The 17,626-nt window shown below is 40.9% G+C and overlaps 1 protein-coding gene across 8 annotated transcripts in view; it reads right to left on the bottom strand.

The window, feature by feature from the left end:
* Nucleotides 1-17,626, bottom strand: part of tnk2b (tyrosine kinase, non-receptor, 2b) — a 107,650-nt gene that overhangs the window by 14,937 nt on the left and 75,087 nt on the right. For all 8 annotated transcript variants that reach the window (XM_034215455.1, XM_034215462.1, XM_034215461.1 and 5 more), the window contains 11 exons: nucleotides 14,008-14,185; nucleotides 11,847-11,917; nucleotides 8,180-8,449; nucleotides 7,372-7,524; nucleotides 6,719-6,882; nucleotides 5,203-5,322; nucleotides 4,204-4,330; nucleotides 3,891-4,037; nucleotides 3,508-3,602; nucleotides 2,447-2,641; nucleotides 171-259 (listed from right to left, as the gene is read on the bottom strand). In XM_034215455.1, coding sequence (XP_034071346.1) covers nucleotides 171-259; nucleotides 2,447-2,641; nucleotides 3,508-3,602; nucleotides 3,891-4,037; nucleotides 4,204-4,330; nucleotides 5,203-5,322; nucleotides 6,719-6,882; nucleotides 7,372-7,524; nucleotides 8,180-8,449; nucleotides 11,847-11,917; nucleotides 14,008-14,185 — 1,609 coding nt within the window. The remainder of the gene's footprint in view (nucleotides 1-170; nucleotides 260-2,446; nucleotides 2,642-3,507; nucleotides 3,603-3,890; nucleotides 4,038-4,203; nucleotides 4,331-5,202; nucleotides 5,323-6,718; nucleotides 6,883-7,371; nucleotides 7,525-8,179; nucleotides 8,450-11,846; nucleotides 11,918-14,007; nucleotides 14,186-17,626) is intronic.

Raw genomic sequence — 17,626 nt, 5'->3', positions numbered from 1 at the left:
GCTGTTGAGGTTTGTTTTCATGAGTTACAGAATTAGTTTGAGGTGATGATGATCAGTGTTTTTATGTTTTTGGAGACATAAGGCAATGGTTTATCCTTGGTAAGATATATATTTCAAATGGTGATCATTATGGCGTGGTGTAAGTCTTTAATCAGAGCTCTTCTACTCACTCTTTGCTCGTCCTGGCAGATTTAAGGGCCGAGCATTGGGGTCCACACCGAGAACATCTGGAGGGTCCATGGGATTACTGAGGTACAAACTGAAGGGAAGAAGGACAGATTTAATCACAGCAGTTGGATTTATAGTGATGCTAATCATCATCATTGTGCGATTTAAATCTAGAGACCTCGCACTATTGTCTTTCTTTTCTGGTTGCTCATGGCTGTTCCAAGGTTAGACTGATACTAGTGTCCCACACCAGGAGATCTGTGAAGGTAAGCTTCTGAAGGCTTCAATGGGATAATCTGAAATGAGTTTGACGCGTAAACAGTGGCCGTTAAATCAGGCGCTTACTGAGACATGGCACGAGGCCATATATCTGTGGGTTATTCGTCCAGGGTAGATTTAATACCGTGCGAATGAGGTTGGTATAGAGATGACAATGATGGAGTCAAGTATTGAGGGCCCAGGTGACAATGGGCTCTACGGTTGTTCTGAAAAGATCGAGTTTCATTGCGTTCGGCAGGTCAGATTGCCATATTTGTCTAATTAATTGCATTGGAGGGAAAGATACTGATTCTACCTTGTTGGTGTCAAGTTGCAAAACGTTGGACATTTATAACATTGTGCTACTGCATCTATTGGTTAAAGTGTATAATTACAAATCATTAAAATCTAAATAGACTTTTACCACCAACTTTCAACATGGGTCAAATTTATGATGGATATTTAGAAAGTGATGAGACATTTAGAGCAGTGGTTCTCAACTGGTCAGGCCTCGGGACCCACTTTTTCCTTTGTCAATAAATCGCGACCCGAAATGTTGAAGCACTCAAATCTATTCAACAAAAAATCGTGCTGTAATATATACGCTTTTCAGCATACAATATTAATAAAAGTGAAGTACAGTGCATATCCCTTATATCCCTTCACAGAACTAAAGAATGCTTTTTAAAAAGGTTTAATGAGATGATGGAATCAAAGCTGAACTGTATAAAAAGGCACACATGCTGAAAACCAAACCCCAGAAGGGGGGTCTGGGGGGATTTTCCCCCAGGAGATTTTTAGAAATACTAACTTATAAACTACGCATTCTGGTACACTCTGAGAAGAAAATAAATACATCTATTACTACCCGACATATTAATAATATTTTATGCCATTGTTTGTTTTTCACTTTGTTCTGACAGCTGAACTTGCTGCTCCACACAGAGAGAAGAGTAAAGAGGAGATAGTTTATGTGAATTACTTTAAATTGTGGATAAGGGTAGATAGCTCCCATTGTTCTGTGACCTGTCAATCATCAAACCGGGGGTCATATTTAATTATCTGTTCTTTTTTATCTGAAGTTGTACCCATGAGGCGCGTTCACACCGCAGTACTTTTCCCACTTTAGTTCCGATATAGTTCCGAAATGTCGCGTTCACACCAAAAAGAGCCGGAACTAAAATGAGTTAATCAGAACCTTTTCCGTCCCTGCTAGAGAGCAGGGACTTTCGTGGGAGAAAAAGGTTCCTATGTCTGATTGGCTGTGCCGATTGCAAACCACGCCCCGTAAAACTCCCAAAACGTTTTGTGAAGCTGCCATTTTATTATCCTTGCATTAGCATTAGCCCAGCGCACAAACGCAGAGAGACTAACTTATTGCAACACAAAAGAAAACTACTGGGAGTACCAGCAGCTTCTACTGAGGCCAGTCCCCAACTCCGGGGACTTCCGGCCGGGGACTTCGGGCGGCAGTATACGCCGTGAAGTGGTTTGCGGCCTGCCAGTAAACCCAAAGCAGAAGAAGAAGAAGTGACGTCAGCGGCTTCATTTACGTAATCTTCCCTCAGGAACTTATTCCGGTGTGAACGCTGAAAAAAGTTCATGAGAACTAAAGAGTTCTCATGAACTAAGTTCACATGAACCTTTGTAGGAAAAGTACTGCGCTGTGAATGCGCCTAATGATGTATAAAGAATAGTTCTACCGCAAAGTTATTCTCCGTGGGGACTTCCGGCAACAATCTTGATTCTAATCTGAAGTTTTCAAAACCGTTTATGGTCTCCGGTACTTCCAGTCCAACGCCTACTGCATGTACAGCGTTAGAAAATCGGGCCTTAAAAATAAAAGTTAGACTTTTTTCCCAAAAAAAAAAGAAAGAAATTAATTATTTTCAATTTGTTTTCTTCACTCACACATCTGCGACCCGTTTCGAGTGGGTCTGGACCCACCAGTTGAGAGCCACTGATTTAGACCATGTGAAACATTTAAGATAACAGTGAAAGTAAAGAAGCCGGATCGTACTCGTCTATCCTGTCGGGGAAGCCCCAGCAGTGGTGAGGGTTGCTGTCTCCATGTCCCGTGTGGATGAAGCTGTTCTTGAGGGGCCGGCTGATGTCGTGCGCTGACAGACCCGCGACTGACGTCACCACGTTTCTGGGGAACGGTCCCAGCTTCAGGGTGCGCTTGTTTTGACCTCGCCACCAGTAGTTCTCTGCTCTGAAAGACACAGAGGTGCTGAGGTTGAAACATGGACAGTCATTGACAATACAGATATTCTACTGGACTATGCAGCAAACAATTATTTGAATTAAAAGATAATAAAATGAGGAATAATGTCAGAAAATATAAAAAGATTGTCCATTCAAGTTTCTCTCAATTACAAGGTTATGTCTTTGAATTTTTAGTTTGATCAGTCCAAAACCCAAATATATAACTTTTAATATGATAATATTAAATAGGATAATACAACTAATAATCTCAATATTCGAGAGCCTAAAAACAGCATTTCTGCCATTTTTGCATTTGAAACTACTGAGACTAATTTATAAAAAAGAATGTGGATTGACTTATCGTTGCATCACTAACGTATCGTACACACGGTTCCGTCGCGTTGAAGCTTGCCGCTGGGCGTGTCTGGCTCGCGACCAACAACCAATCACATTAATCTCCCGCCCCGTACACACAAGCACGCGGTTTGATTGGCTAACGCTTGTACTGGCATATGATTTGATTGGCTGGCGCTTCCGTCGACGCTTGAAAAGTTGAACTTTTCTCAACTTTCAGCGCGAGCAACGGAGGCAAAGCGACGCAATGGAACCACAATGCAGTTCGGCAAAGAGTGACGTCACCCCATTCAAAGTTAATGGGAAGCATCTCCGTTGAAGCACGCGACGGAACCGTGTGTAGGGTGCGTAATTAACAATTAAATAATTTGGTTTAATAGCCATTGAACACCTTTTTATAAGTCAGCACTAAATAAGATTTCTGTTATTATTTAGTGAAAAGAGATGCATTTTTCCTTTTAACAGTATGTATCATCAACATTCTTTTAAAAAAAAACTTTTACGAGAATTAACACCCACCTCCCCTCTATGATGGTGATGACATCATTTATCTGGATGTGGAGTTTTTCAGGCTCGTCAAAGTCCTGCAGAGCACACATGTCTGTTGGCATGGTCTGAAAAACACATAAAACACATATGAGAAACATTAGACATTTTAACACAGCCCACATTTATGAGTGGGCCATAATGCAGCTGGTTTTCATAATCCTACCAGCTGAGGGTATGATAGTATGAACTCTGCAGTGACTCCACTAGGTGGAGCTACAACTCCAGTCCTGCAAAGATGACTGCTGAGGGAAAAGTGGCCTCTGCACTGGAGGGTTATCCTCAAGTGTCCTTTGCTTAGTGGCTGAAAGTGGCTATATATACTTCTTAAGGGACAAAAATGACAGCTGTCGTACCTGCAGCAGGAACTCGCGCAGGGCAACAAAGGTGGGTCTGTCGTCTGGTTTCTGAGCCCAGCACTGCAGCACCACGTGATAGATGTCCTGCGGACAGTCTTCAGGCTTCGGGAGGCGTTCACCTTCTTTATCAATCTTGTGCAAGATCTGGGGTTGTTTGTTTTTGACAATGCAGAAGAAAAACAAAAGAAGACATTGTAGATGTGAATAAATGTTACAATTTGTTTGTGTCTGCTTATGTTACAATAGCTTTAAGATGTTTTTGTATAACTACTGTATCTTTTGGAAAAATAATGATTGTGTGAATGTTCACCTGGCTTCCGTTGAGGCCCAGCCAGGGCTCCTGGCCGTGTGTGAACATCTCCCAGAGAGTGACTCCAAACATCCAGGTGTCTGTAGCGTGGGAGAACGTTCTGGTCTTCAGACTCTCTGGGGCGCACCTGCAGCAGGACGGAATCTTTGTTTAAAACTTGAACCGTACATGTCTGAACATATTGTCACTTTAGACAGAGAATATTTTCCAGTTATTTAATGTAGCTACTTTCACATTTAACAAAATAAGCTCTGTATTTGGAAAATGTAGCCTTTGTGCCAAAGTAATCCTGCCATATTTTTTTATACTTTTAAAAATACAACATTTTAAAAATGATAATATAAATCACAGTTTAAGCTGTTTTATTTTTAAGGTTTTTTGGGGCAACCAGTGCCTTATTTTAGAGACAGAGTTGGGTAAGGAGGCATAGGGGATGACATGCAACAAATTGTTCCAAGCCGGATTCGTACCCGGGTCCTCCGCATGGGGTACCAAGCCCCGGTTTCATTATTTTTGGGTAGAAATGTACTCTCAGATTGTAGGATCCCTTATTATTAACATCTTTCATAATCGAAGAAGAAAGTCACTCCTTCAAAACAAGTCATTTTAGCCTAAGGTAGGTATGAATAAAATAGAGAGGCAGAAACAGAGGCACACGCATTTCAACTAATATTACTTGGAATCCTGGTATTATTTTTGCATCAAACATATAATGGAATACAATAACTTAAGTTTTAGCCCAAAAGGGAAAAAAGTTTGGGCCACTCTGATCTATATGAATGAAGACAGCAACAACTGAGATTTCTTGATCAATGTAGAAGTTTGCAAAAGGAAACCTTTCAAATAAGAACTATCAGAATGGCTGGAATGCAGCTGTGACCGATCTGATTTTTCTGTGGAAAATGTCTGCAATAAAATCTGACTCCCTCCCTAAACCCTCTCATATCCGTGCATCCAAGTTCAGCTTTGGTTTTTGTGCTGCTCTCTCAGTCCACCCACCATGCGAAGGGGACCTTGCGATGCTCCTGCATGACGTAGTGCTCATCGTTGTTGGGCAGCGCCCTCATCAGGCCGAAGTCTCCAATCTTCACTCTGTGAGCCGAGGCCAGCAGGATGTTCCTGAAAGAGAGAGTTATGTTATAGCATAATATTGTAACTGCAATTTAAAATTACAATTATGTTGTATGTATGGTCGGCAAAGGCAACATTCTTAACACACAAACACATTTTGACTGAAAAACTGAACATTTAAATCCCATACTGGTAATGCGGAATGGTCACAGCCCTAGCAGGCAGAGACAAAAACAGATCATTTTGTTTACAGTCAATCCGATCCACAGTCAGAATGTAATTCAGTCAAATAAAATGTAGTCCATGTGCTAGACAGTTACAGTACAGCTAACATGTTGTCCAAAGTCTGAGTAGTTTTCTGTTGTGAACATAGCCCTAAAAAAATAAGGACCTACTTCAGGTTATTTATGAAGGCAATAAATAAACCTAAGATTTATTAGGAATACAATTAACTGTGTTGTAGGTTATAACTTAACTTCAAAAAAGTCCTGTTTTTAAAACCAAAGCTTGAGAAATCCACTTAGTGTTTTGCAAAATAGCTGTGGGCAGTCATTATAATTTTATCACAGCCCTAACTGTGAAAATGACTTATTTTTCCCCATCGTTATGATTAGTCTCAAGCATCTATGTGGTGTCAACAGTTAGGTGAAAGTTACTCATTTGGGCAAGACCAAGAGCTTAAACCACACAGTCCAGCCCGCCAACCTCTGACTCATTATACTGGTGGGCCAAGTCTGCCTGTAATAGTCTGTAAATCTCTGGGTGGGGAAGGAGAGGCAATATAAATAATTAAACATAGCAGTAAAAAATCCCTGAAAGAAACATCTGTTTCATAGAGAATGGGAAAAACACGCTGTTCAAAAATAAGTTTTTAACGTTAAGGGGCTCAAATATATAAAAGGGCTCATAATCAGGTTCATATTTGTATTTTGTGCCTCTACTTAAACCTGTTTCCATGCTTTAATGTTCACAAAGCTCTTCATTTTTCTTATACTGCCTGTGCTGCAGCACCTCTTTTCACCCTCTGTCTGAAACCAGAGCCCAGTCTGCTCTGATTGGTTAGCTGGCCAGCTCTGTTGTGATTGGACAACCGCTCAGATATGTCGGGACATATCTGAGCATATCTGAGCCCCGCTAAACAATAGGAACGCAAGTCTTACTCGTGATGCTCGGCCATTGTACCCCCTATCATGTGAATGCAGCTCTAATCTGCAATGTATCTTAGTTCTGACTAGAGTTTTAAAAATTCCGAACATTAAATGAAGACCTTATGTTCTCAGGAAGTAAAAATTGAACGAACGTTAATTGAAAGTAAATCACAACATTCCGCCCGACCCACGACAGACTTGATGATTTGAAAACAGGCTTTATGCTACAGCACTGCCTTTAAATGACTAAAACACGATAAAAAAATACACGACCACACGTTTGAAGTTGCTCGTACCTTGCTGCCAGGTCCCTATGGATGAACCTCCTCTGCTCCAGGTAGGCCATTCCACAGGCCACCTGTACGGCATACTGACACAGAGTGTGGATCAACACCGGGCCCTGTGGACGGACACACCGCAGGCGCTCCAGCAGAGAGCCCAGAGGAGCCAGCTCCGTCACCTGGGGGACAAACAGAGGAGGAGAGGCATTTTGGGTGAAAAGAGCCACGTGGCAGTCAAATGCAAAAGTAATGAGGAATGGATGATGGTGACTAGAAATAGATCGAAGACTAAAGGAGGGAGTAAAAACATTAGCTATCAATAAGCAAACAACTATTGTAAGTGCTACAACGTACAAAAGAGAAGAAACAAATATTGGCCAAGAAAACGGAAAAAAAATAAAAGCAACAGGAAATGACTAAAAAAAGCCTTGAAATGTCAGCCCTTTATTTTGGTCCTCGGCCCACTTGCTCCCCACCCTTCCTGTCTCCCTTCTTCCCTCTATCACTTCTTCCAGGCATAAAAAAGGCCTTAAGGATTTTGATCAGATTCTAGCAGGCAGAGGTCATGAAGCACGTTTGTGTTAAGTGTGTGGATCTAAGTTGGACTACAGGCTGACTGATGTGTGTTTATGGGTCCCTTTGGGTGGGTGTTTCTGTGGGTCCACTACCATCTTCATTGGGTGTGTGAGCACCACACCGTAGAGGCGGATGAGGTTCTGGTGGTCCAGGGAGTGCATGGCGTTGACCTCGCAGATGAAGTCCTCCAGAGCGTCGGGCTGGCTGAGCACGTCTGTCTTCAGACACTTCACAGCTACGTTCAACTGGAGACAAGGACCAAGATTTAGTTTAAGTAGATTCCAAATAATCAACCTTTTCCCCACATGTTTTTATCATGGCAAACCTAGGCCCTTCATGCCAATGATGTTATTGAATAATAATAATATTGGACATTACATGCAAATGAATATGATTACGTTTTACTTATAGCATGATACTGCAAGTGAACTTGATTATTTTTTACTGAAAAACCTTTTACATAAGAATGTCACCAACATTGCATTTGCTGTTGCGTTTTTTGTGGTTTTATTTTATGAATATTTTAAATAATTAGGAAGTTAATAACTAATTGAAAGGGCATTATATTTTCATTAGATCAGTGGCATAAAATGTCCCTTAATCTTAAAAGTTTGTTAGTTTATTGTAATTATTCCTCGTCCAACAAAAGTTTTTTAAAAAGTATTAATTTATAAGGCTTGGGCAGAAGCATTTATAAACAAAATTCACTCAAACATCAAGACAGTTTGAGTACACAGATTGATTTGCCTGCTTTTTTGTATTCTCACATTAGCACAAAATGCTAACAAGCATTATGTAAAATAACTATACCAGTGTATCATGCCCCAGATCCTTAATTAACCCCATCAACAAACAGGAGTTTCTTTATACTTAATGAGTGAACTATTTAAATCTCCTCACCACCTTCCCCGCAGGCGTCAGCCACTCTCCTCTCTTCACTACTCCAAAGGAGCCGTCGCCCAGCTTCTCGAACAGCGTCAGATCCTTCTCCGGGATGAGGCAGGTCAGAGCCTGCTGCTGCCCGTCCATAGGAGCACCACCACCAGGCTGTGTGGACAGGACTCCCTCCCCCAGGCCCAGTGGGGGGGTGGGAGACAGCTTACGGAAGGAGGAGGCCGGCTGGCCCTGCTGGGGGAAGTCTCCTCCGTCTGGACGCTTCCCGCTAAACACCTACAGGGGAACAGAAGAGAGAGAACACATGAAGCTGGGTCTGCAATGAAGGACGCAAAATAGACAAGTGTGTGTGTGTGTGTGTGTGTGTGTGTGTGTGTGTGTGTGTGTGTGTGTGTGTGTGTGTGTGTGTGTGTGTGTGTGTGTGTGTGTGTGTGTGTGTGTTTAGGAGAAACAATGTGGTGAAATAGTGTCAAATAATTATGAATAGTAATTAAAAGGCCAATAGAGTAGTGAAGGAATGAGTCCTAAAACCCATAGATGATATTAGAACTTAGCATTATTAGCATTAGCATATTAGCACTTCGGTCCCCTTGTCTCAGAGTCAACATCTTTTTAAAATAGAATATACTTTTTAGTTAGATGCCTGGAATAAGGTCTAAGGTAATAGAAGCATCTCAGATTTTCAGGTTTTGTTATATCAGTAAATACCCCACTTGTGAATGTGTAAAACTTTTACGTTTGTTAATGGCAGTTGCTAACATGTGACTAAAGAAGGAGTGTTGGTGCTAAATCAATTATAAACTCTATGTAACACTCTTTTTTTCTTTGTCATCCTGAAGGAAAACTATTTATTTTTAATGTATTACTATATTTTACAATATATTTTTAGACCACAACCAAATGGTGATCCCTGGGCTCTTATCTGGGACCTGAAGGGTGTAGCACTAATGCACATACACTCAAAACGACAGCGTCACTACAGGCACAAGCTCTTGAGTGAACACTAAGGCTAGTGTTATATCTGTACATACGTTGAATAATGTACTCATAAAACATATGGTGGATACGCTATGTCAGCTAACTATGTATGTGTAACGAAAGAAGCACATATACACAAACAACCACACACACACACACACACAAACACACACACACACACACACACACACACACACACACACACACACACACACCACACACACACACACACACACACACACACACACACACACACACACACACACACACACACACACACACACACTTATCATTATTATCAGATAGAGTCATTTCCAGCCTCTTGGCTTAACAGAGCAGGAATGACTTAGCAGTTAGGAAGTACTCATTAAGAAGCATGATTAGATTAAGTGACCTGAATGTATCCATGTGTGTTTTTGTAGGTGAGCTTCCCCTGAGTTTTAACCAATACAATGTGTGTTCTGTGCAGAGCCATTCATGAAAACCTTTGTTTTGAGGCCCTAAATAAGACAGTTTGCCAACATAAGAATGTACATAAACCTGTAAAAACACTACATAAAACTGTTTCACGGAAAAAAACAAGGGTTCCGTCAACATTGCTCCGTGGGAAATTGGCGTCCTAGGAGGGGATGTTGGCCGACTGGACCTTAATGTTTGCTCAGATGGTTTACTCTGATGACGTCTGATGGCTAAAATGATTTCATCATGCTAAGAACAACCCAGATCTAAATAGTTTACCGTACAAATGCTGACGGTGATTTATGTGCCAGTTTGAAATTCTTGGAAACATTAATGACGTTAAGTGTACACAACTGAACAACATATATTACTTATAGCAAAGGTGCAGTTGAAACAGGTGGGTTTTTTTTGTCAAAGGCAAAGCAAATAGATTCCAAAGCAATACATTAAAGTCAATGTTGTTTCATTTCCCCAGAAAGTTGAATGAGACCAACGTCATTATTATTGTCATTATTGGCTGGCAAACAAAGGTCAGTATTTAGAAGCAGCACCGTCAGTGAAAAAGAGGTGTCGATGAATGCCCGGTGCCCGACATATTTGACTGGCCCAGATATAAACAGTAGCGAGCGGTGTGTGGTTTCACATTCACACCGGACCAGACATGACATAATGCCGCAAACCTTTTTAAAAACACCACATCTCTGTGGTCGCTGTGTGGTTTCAAATAGGAGGCTCGACATTCAAAAGATTCTGAATATGGCAGCGCGTGAACACACACACATGCACAAACACACAGACACACACACATGTAGGGGGCTGAGGAAGCAGATTGCTCTAGCAGAGGATGGTGCCAGAGGCGGAAACGGACAGGTGTAATTATAGAAGGCAAGCACCGTCCTCTGGGCACTGAGACTTCAACTGAGAACAGCAAAAACACACCCTCACACACACAAACTCCCTACTGCCTCAGTTTTAAACCTTGTATGTGTTTAGGTATATATTCCATGAGCGTGTGTATAAGGTTGCTTTAACTTTTTCATAAGCAAGGTTTCCATCCGAATGTTTTGCAATTTCTTAAAGAAGCCCTTTCATGCATTTTGGGGTTTTTCCTTTCCTGTAGTGTGTTATGTCGTTTTGTGTGCATGTAAATGGTCTGAAAACGCTAAATTCTCAAAGGGAGTTTCTCTCCCACACCCCCCCTTCCTGAAACGCCTCCATTGGACTCCTTTGTTAAATTCCGCAACATAGTGACATCACTACGTAACACTCATGTTTCTCTTGGCTAGCGCTCCACCACATTAAACATGGTAGTCTAAGGGGCGGGTCATCTCTAAGTGGTAACTAAGCATAAAAAAGGTTTTATTCTTGTAATATTTCAAGATTTTAGATTTGTCTTAATTGTCTGTGTTTCCACTCAGGTTTTTAATGCACAAGTTGAAATCAGAAAGAGATGGATGGGAATGCACCTTCACACTACTGTACTGTCTCTTTAAGGCAGTGGTTCTCAAACTTTTTCTGTCAGGCCCCCCCTTTGGAGAAAAAAAAAAGTCGGGCCCCCCCAACACAAATAGTCAGGCTCAGTAGCTCAGGTAGCTTGACGTTTCATAGAGGGTGCTCAAACATTTAGGGTTTCCCATTAATGTACCGGTCGCTACAGTAGAATTTTCTACTGCAACATTCCCCACGCATATACACAGTGTGACTGTTACAATGAAGGCTCGATAATCAGCTTAGCAGGGGTAAAGTGCTATTTTTATAGGTGGTGTGTGGACCTCACATAGGGGGGTCCGGGGGCAAGCTCCCCCGGGAAGATTTCATTTTTAAATATTGAAGTTAAATGCATCAATCTGGTGCACTTTGAGAGCAAAATGAAGAGATCTATGGATACATCTCTCAACACGTAATAATACTGTACTGCATCATATTATTTTCGAATCAATAATTTTAAAAATTATGATTTTTTTTTTTTTTTTAAATCTTTTTTTTTTTTTAAACATTTTTCCTCCTGGTCTCTCGTGGCGCGCCCCCCACTTTGAGAACCACTGCTTTAAGGGATGAACTTGATCAGATCATATCATCTGTGCAAGGGGAAAGTTTGTGCCATATTGTTCATGAGTGTGTCTACGCTAGGACGGAAATACAGACCATGGCGACACAGCGTTAAGCATACCCTGTACCATAATATATAAGTACTGTGTGTGTGTGTGTGTGTTTGTTTCCTGTCTATGTCTGTCACCTTGCTCATCCAGGACTTGCGCTTGCACATGGCTTTTCTCCTTTTCACAGCCTCCCACAGTCGTCTCTGTCCTTTAGGAAAATTAAAAAAAAGAACAAGAAAAATTCAGTGAAGGTCAGCAGATGATCCAAAGGACAAAGACAACAGCTTATCTCTCTGGGTTTAAGCATCAGGAAGTATCTTATGATCAGTTAAGAATTTACCTTATAGAAGGTATCATATACGAAAGGTGGAATATTTCAAATTCAACGTAGTCTCACATAATTGGAGGAAATTCAAATACACGCCTAGATGTATTATGAAAGGGGAAACAAATACTATACTATATGCAAAGAAATAGGAGATAAAGAAATACAACATACAAAATATATATGGAGAGCTTACAGAACAGTGAGCAAAGAAGTGATGAATATACGAGCAGGAGAAGTGGGTGTAATTAGTCGTAAGCGGCTCAGTAGAGGAGCCCCTGAGGGCCTCAGTGACTGGATTTGAAACATCACACTGCACACAATAGACTTGTGACTTAAGAGTCCCTTCCTATTGTGGCCAATTACCGGTTGTAAATGAAATAAGGGGTGTTAGTGATGGAGGATTTGCTCGAGCTATGCTGAGCACATTACAGACGACAGAAGTAAAACTTGAGTGCGCCCTTAATGAAGCAGTTAAGGCTGTACAACTAATCACGTTTTTTTTATTGCAATATGCTAAAATATTTAGATGGCAGGAAGCTCAGTGTTTGTTATGTCACATGTATTTAGTGCACATGCGCCAACCGTGCATGCAGCCTTTTGCAGTTGCTCCTGCTATATTTGTATGATTTTCAACCTTTATTATTTGACCTGACTTGTTATTATTCTGCTTTTCATAAATTTGAGAGTCTTAAGAGGGTGGGTGCTGTTGAAGACATCCAGCCTTGTAATATGCTGTGCCTCAGAGGCTGTCACTGTGGTTACAAGGACTTTTATTGCACAGTTTTTACTTCAACTTGTGTTTATATAAATATTTATTTATTTTCTTCTTATATAGTGCATAAAACCTCATTTGCATCTGAGATTAATTAAGTATTTGAATTGATTCATTATCAATGAAATAGCGAACCGCTGCACATAGAGAACCGCAGTGACACGTCCTAAAACCCGGAAGTAAACTCCTTCCGGTTCCTTCGACAGAAATGCAATGCAAATTCTCCATAGGATTTTGGAAAATAGCTCGAAATAAGGTCTGTGGTTGACTGTTCTCTTATCATTTTCGAATCATAAATCTATCGATTACATTTTTGATTCGAAAATTATAAAAGTAGGGTAGACATGTGGATATTATCCAGCTGAACAAAACGTTATCCGTCTCTTAAATGTGTGTCAACCACAGACCTTATTTCGAGCTATTTTCCAAAATCCTATGGAGAAATTGCATTGCATTTTTGTCGAAGGAACCGGAAGAAGTTTACTTCCGGGTTTTAGGATGCGTCACTGCGGTTCTCTATGTGCAGCCCTAGAACCAATTAGTGATGTTACGTTCACGAACGATCCAATTCTTTTGAACGGCCCTTTGGTAAGAACGAAGGGAACCGAGTCTTACTTGGTAAGAGCCGTTGTTTTTATCGTTGGTTCAATGCCTATACCCCAGGCTCACCATGGTGAAAAGGCTTTGCATTGTGGCAACGTCCGTTCACTCGGAGAAAATATTCTCCAAGACTGGACAAATCTTCTCAGAGAGGAGAAATCGCATTAAGTCCTAAAAAGTGAGGAAACTTGCTTTTCTGAATGCAAATTTGCCAGTTAGTAACCCCGTTGTTAAAAAAAACAGCTCTTTTGAACAGCTCTTTTGAACGGCTCTCGGAAAGGAACGGAGCCATAAGATCCGGCTCCCTTCAAAGAGCCGTAAATTCCCATCACTAGAACCAATGTTTAGAAAGAAATACCAATGTTGTTGAGGCATTTAATCCTGGACATTAACAATTTGCTCACAGCAGCAACCGCTCCTCTTTTTATGCTCAGTTTAAGTGTAATTTTGTCGTGGTTAAGATTATTTTCAAGAGCCTAGCATGACTGACACAGAATTTGGCCTTTGAATAGACTGATCACAGATGTTTAAGAACTCATACTGTGCAAACAATCTTTCTCAAGTACAAAACAACCTGCACACACACACAGTTTCTCACCAGGTCGACCCATGCCAATTTTCTCCAGGTCTTCATTCTTGACGTAGTCGAAGTGTGACAGCCGCGTAACGTTAAGGTCATCTCGGATCCGTAGGAGGTACTGCTGCAGCTGCACCTCCATCAGCAGCTCCAGCAGCCATTCTGTGCCTTCTTCACACTGCATGCTACTGCCCAGTTTCTGTAAAAGACCCACAAAGAGCACAGGAAACTGAGTTCAATGTTCTTTCAACACATTCTTAAATGCTTGGTCCCACAGCTATTGAATACAGTTGAATAGAAAGTCACTGAGAAACAATACAACTATTCTTTTCTGTAAAAAAAGGAGAGGAAACTGAGCGCTCCAGTAATTGTTACAGCCCACTGAAATACCTGCTTGGACTTAAAATCCACAAGCCAAGTTATTAGATGCTATTTAGGGATGCAGCGAATAGTAAAGAACTTCAATCATAACGCTTGAATTTCAAATTCTAAAAACAACATTTGAATGCTCTGCAGCTTATTTTTTTATTGTTTCTATCCATCAACCCTATTTATCCTATACACTCAAAAATACACACACATTTTGACACACAAGCACACACTGCAGACTGGGTTGGCCTAATTGGCCTCACATAAACAAGGTCATGTTGGGCTAAATATAGCATTAACTGCTCGTCAGTGGTTCAAAAACTGACAACACTTATTTACTTAGTAATAAATAGTTGATTACATAGATCTTGTGTCATTTTGGTGTTAACACCCTTTTAGTCAAAACTATGGTGGCCGACAGGTACAAACGCGTTAAAATGGCCCGATACACTTTCATTAGGAGAAATGCGCAGCGATTTCCAAAAAATTATACAAATAAAAAAAACACAAATGGGCCAAAACACGTGCAAATGAAGAAAAATCTTCAACTTGATAACGCATTCGCAGCATTTAGAAAACATTAGACCATTTGACGAAACATGCCCAGCGTTTACTAAAAGCACTGTATAAACGAAACCTGCAAATACAAAAAAGGCTACCAGAAACTCAAAACACAACTGAAACGGGGACACTACGGAGTGCTTGTTGAGGTTTGGGGATTATAAAGTTGGCCAACTGTCGCCGTCCCCAAAATACTTAACTCGAATGGATGTTTTATTGGCTTATTTTAACGAAGTGATCGAAAGATGATTACTTCCGATATAATACAGATTGCTGTAAGCTAGCTAACTAACATAGCTAACTTAGTCATTTCAAGTATACTGACAAAACCCTTACTTTTATGAAACAGACTAACTCAGTGACAGTGACAGTTGGCCAACATACAGCACGTTACTCCTAATGAAAGTGTTTTTGCACCTGTCGACCACCGTACAAACGGCAGTGGAAAGGGTAATTAAAAATATATATATAACTGCTCTTGAAAACAAAAAGAGATTGATACATGAGATGAATAACACACATCTGGTATCCATAAGTGTCAGTAAAGAGAAACGGGAGGCTCCCAAACAATCTGACCACAATATATACACTGTACTACACTCCTCCATAAGACACAGTCAGACCATCAATCTTCAACGTCAAAACAAAACACCCCCCTTAAAAAATCATCAGTCACAGTCTTCTTAATATAACAACCTAAGACAATTTAAATGCAATTCCGTTTAAATCCTGATGGGCTTTTTCAAAAGGACATCGCAGTTGAATAGAGAGTAAATCCAGTAAAGAACTTTAAAGATAAACCACTTCAAAAGCTCATCTTCTGAATTACACCTGCTCACACTGCTCCACAGTACTGTTCCCATACTCATTGGGGGAAGTGTCACAAAAAAATGACAAACATTCCTAATCTGCAGAGACTGACAGGGAGGGGTGCAGGCTCCGGGGCGTAGGGGTCACTCCACTGAGTAGCAATTACACCAAGTGAATGAGGAACTTCCTGTGCTGGGATAGGCAGGTTACAAGGTCCAGAGGGAATTGTCAGAGGTCGTGGCTTCCTTTCCGTCATTCAAGCGTCTTAATGGGCTCGGTTAGAGGTCACTTTCTATTGCTAAATGACCTGTAGAGTTAAAGAACGCCTTTCTTTCTCACACAAACACACACCTAATATTGGTTGTAAAAAAAAAAGGCATCTACTGTGTCTACTGTGCCTTTTTCAGAGTGGATTTTCCCATGAATTTGGGATGCAATGAGGCCGTTTGAGAACTCAATCCCCGATGGTTGTGCCAGATGTCCGTATCCTGATACAAATTCATTGCAATGCACATTAAACTGGGTCAGCTGATATCTCTTTAGCCATGTCTAAACATGCGGCTTTGGCTCACTAATGGAAAATAGTCCACTTGAAGAGAAATCCTCCGTTTCGAGCTTAGCAGGTAAGCCCATTATCAACCGAACACAATATAATATAATAACCTGTGAGATCCACTTCATAGAGAAGCAGGATGCACAGAATGCCTGTGGCTTTAGGATTAACTACAGTTGCAGTCACTTGAATCCGTCGCCATATTTTGCATTTTGCTGCATCATGCCTGACCCCTACTCTGAGAAAGACGATACAACCGTCTGTTTGGCTGTTCCACTTCGCCCTCAACTATGCCAAATGCTCTCCTACCACAATAATTTCAACCACAATTAGGAGTTTAGATCAAATCAAAATATTGTTTTTGCGTCCAATATGGGGCGTAACTTTATTTGTCCTCCACATTGCAGTCCAGAGTCTGGTCTTCCCTGGCAGTCAACATGCAAGTGTTATTTCACTTGACGGTGCCAAAAACGCAAGTCAGCTTCCTCTTGGGCCTCTTTCCATGACAGTGTCATATCTGAGGCATGAGAGGTCAAAATCAAGGTGCTTGAGCTCCTCATATCAGATTACTCTGTCAACTTGCTAACCAATTTACAAAACTCATTAAAACAAGATTTTTGGAGACAGGTGCTGCTCAGACGTTGTGTACAGTTGTCAAATGTCCACTTGTAAAGGTGGGTCAGATAGGTTGTGTCTTATGACAAAGATCATGTATTGTTGCCAACCAATATAGCAAATAACATTTTGGAAAATTGTATGTTTTTTGTTATCTTGTCATATATTAGACATCTTGAGCTGGCTATCTTGTTTTTTCTATAATGGAATGCAGAAGAAAAATCACGTTATGGAGGTGTGAGGTCAGCAGGAGAAACACTACGTCCAAACTCCTTTAAGTGTGACTTGTGGCAGGAGTTTGAGGAATCCATCAAGGGCCAGTATTAGGGCTCTTAATAATGTCATGTCAAACCTTTCTAAAAATGTTTAAAGGAAAATGAACTGTGACAAGTATAACCCAATTAGTACCCAGTACAAAATCAGAGTAATACACACGACAGAAACAACAAGTTTGATACAGAAAAAGGGGAGATGGATGTAGGAGTTCAGATGCGGAATAACAACAACATGATGTCCCTGCTGAGAAATGCCTCTGGCCTGAACTCATTCCCCATGGTAGTGGAGACACACACACACACACACACACACACACAACACACACAACAACACAACACAACACACACACACACACACACACACACACACACACACACACCACACACACACACACACAAACACACACACACACACACACACACACACACACACACACACACACACACACACAACACA

The sequence above is a fragment of the Gymnodraco acuticeps genome, unplaced genomic scaffold (genome assembly GCF_902827175.1).
Source record: "Gymnodraco acuticeps unplaced genomic scaffold, fGymAcu1.1, whole genome shotgun sequence".
Taxonomy (NCBI): Eukaryota; Metazoa; Chordata; class Actinopteri; order Perciformes; family Bathydraconidae; genus Gymnodraco; species Gymnodraco acuticeps.
The sequence above is the reverse complement of the archived record's forward strand: the minus strand, read 5'-3'. Positions and strand labels throughout refer to the sequence as shown.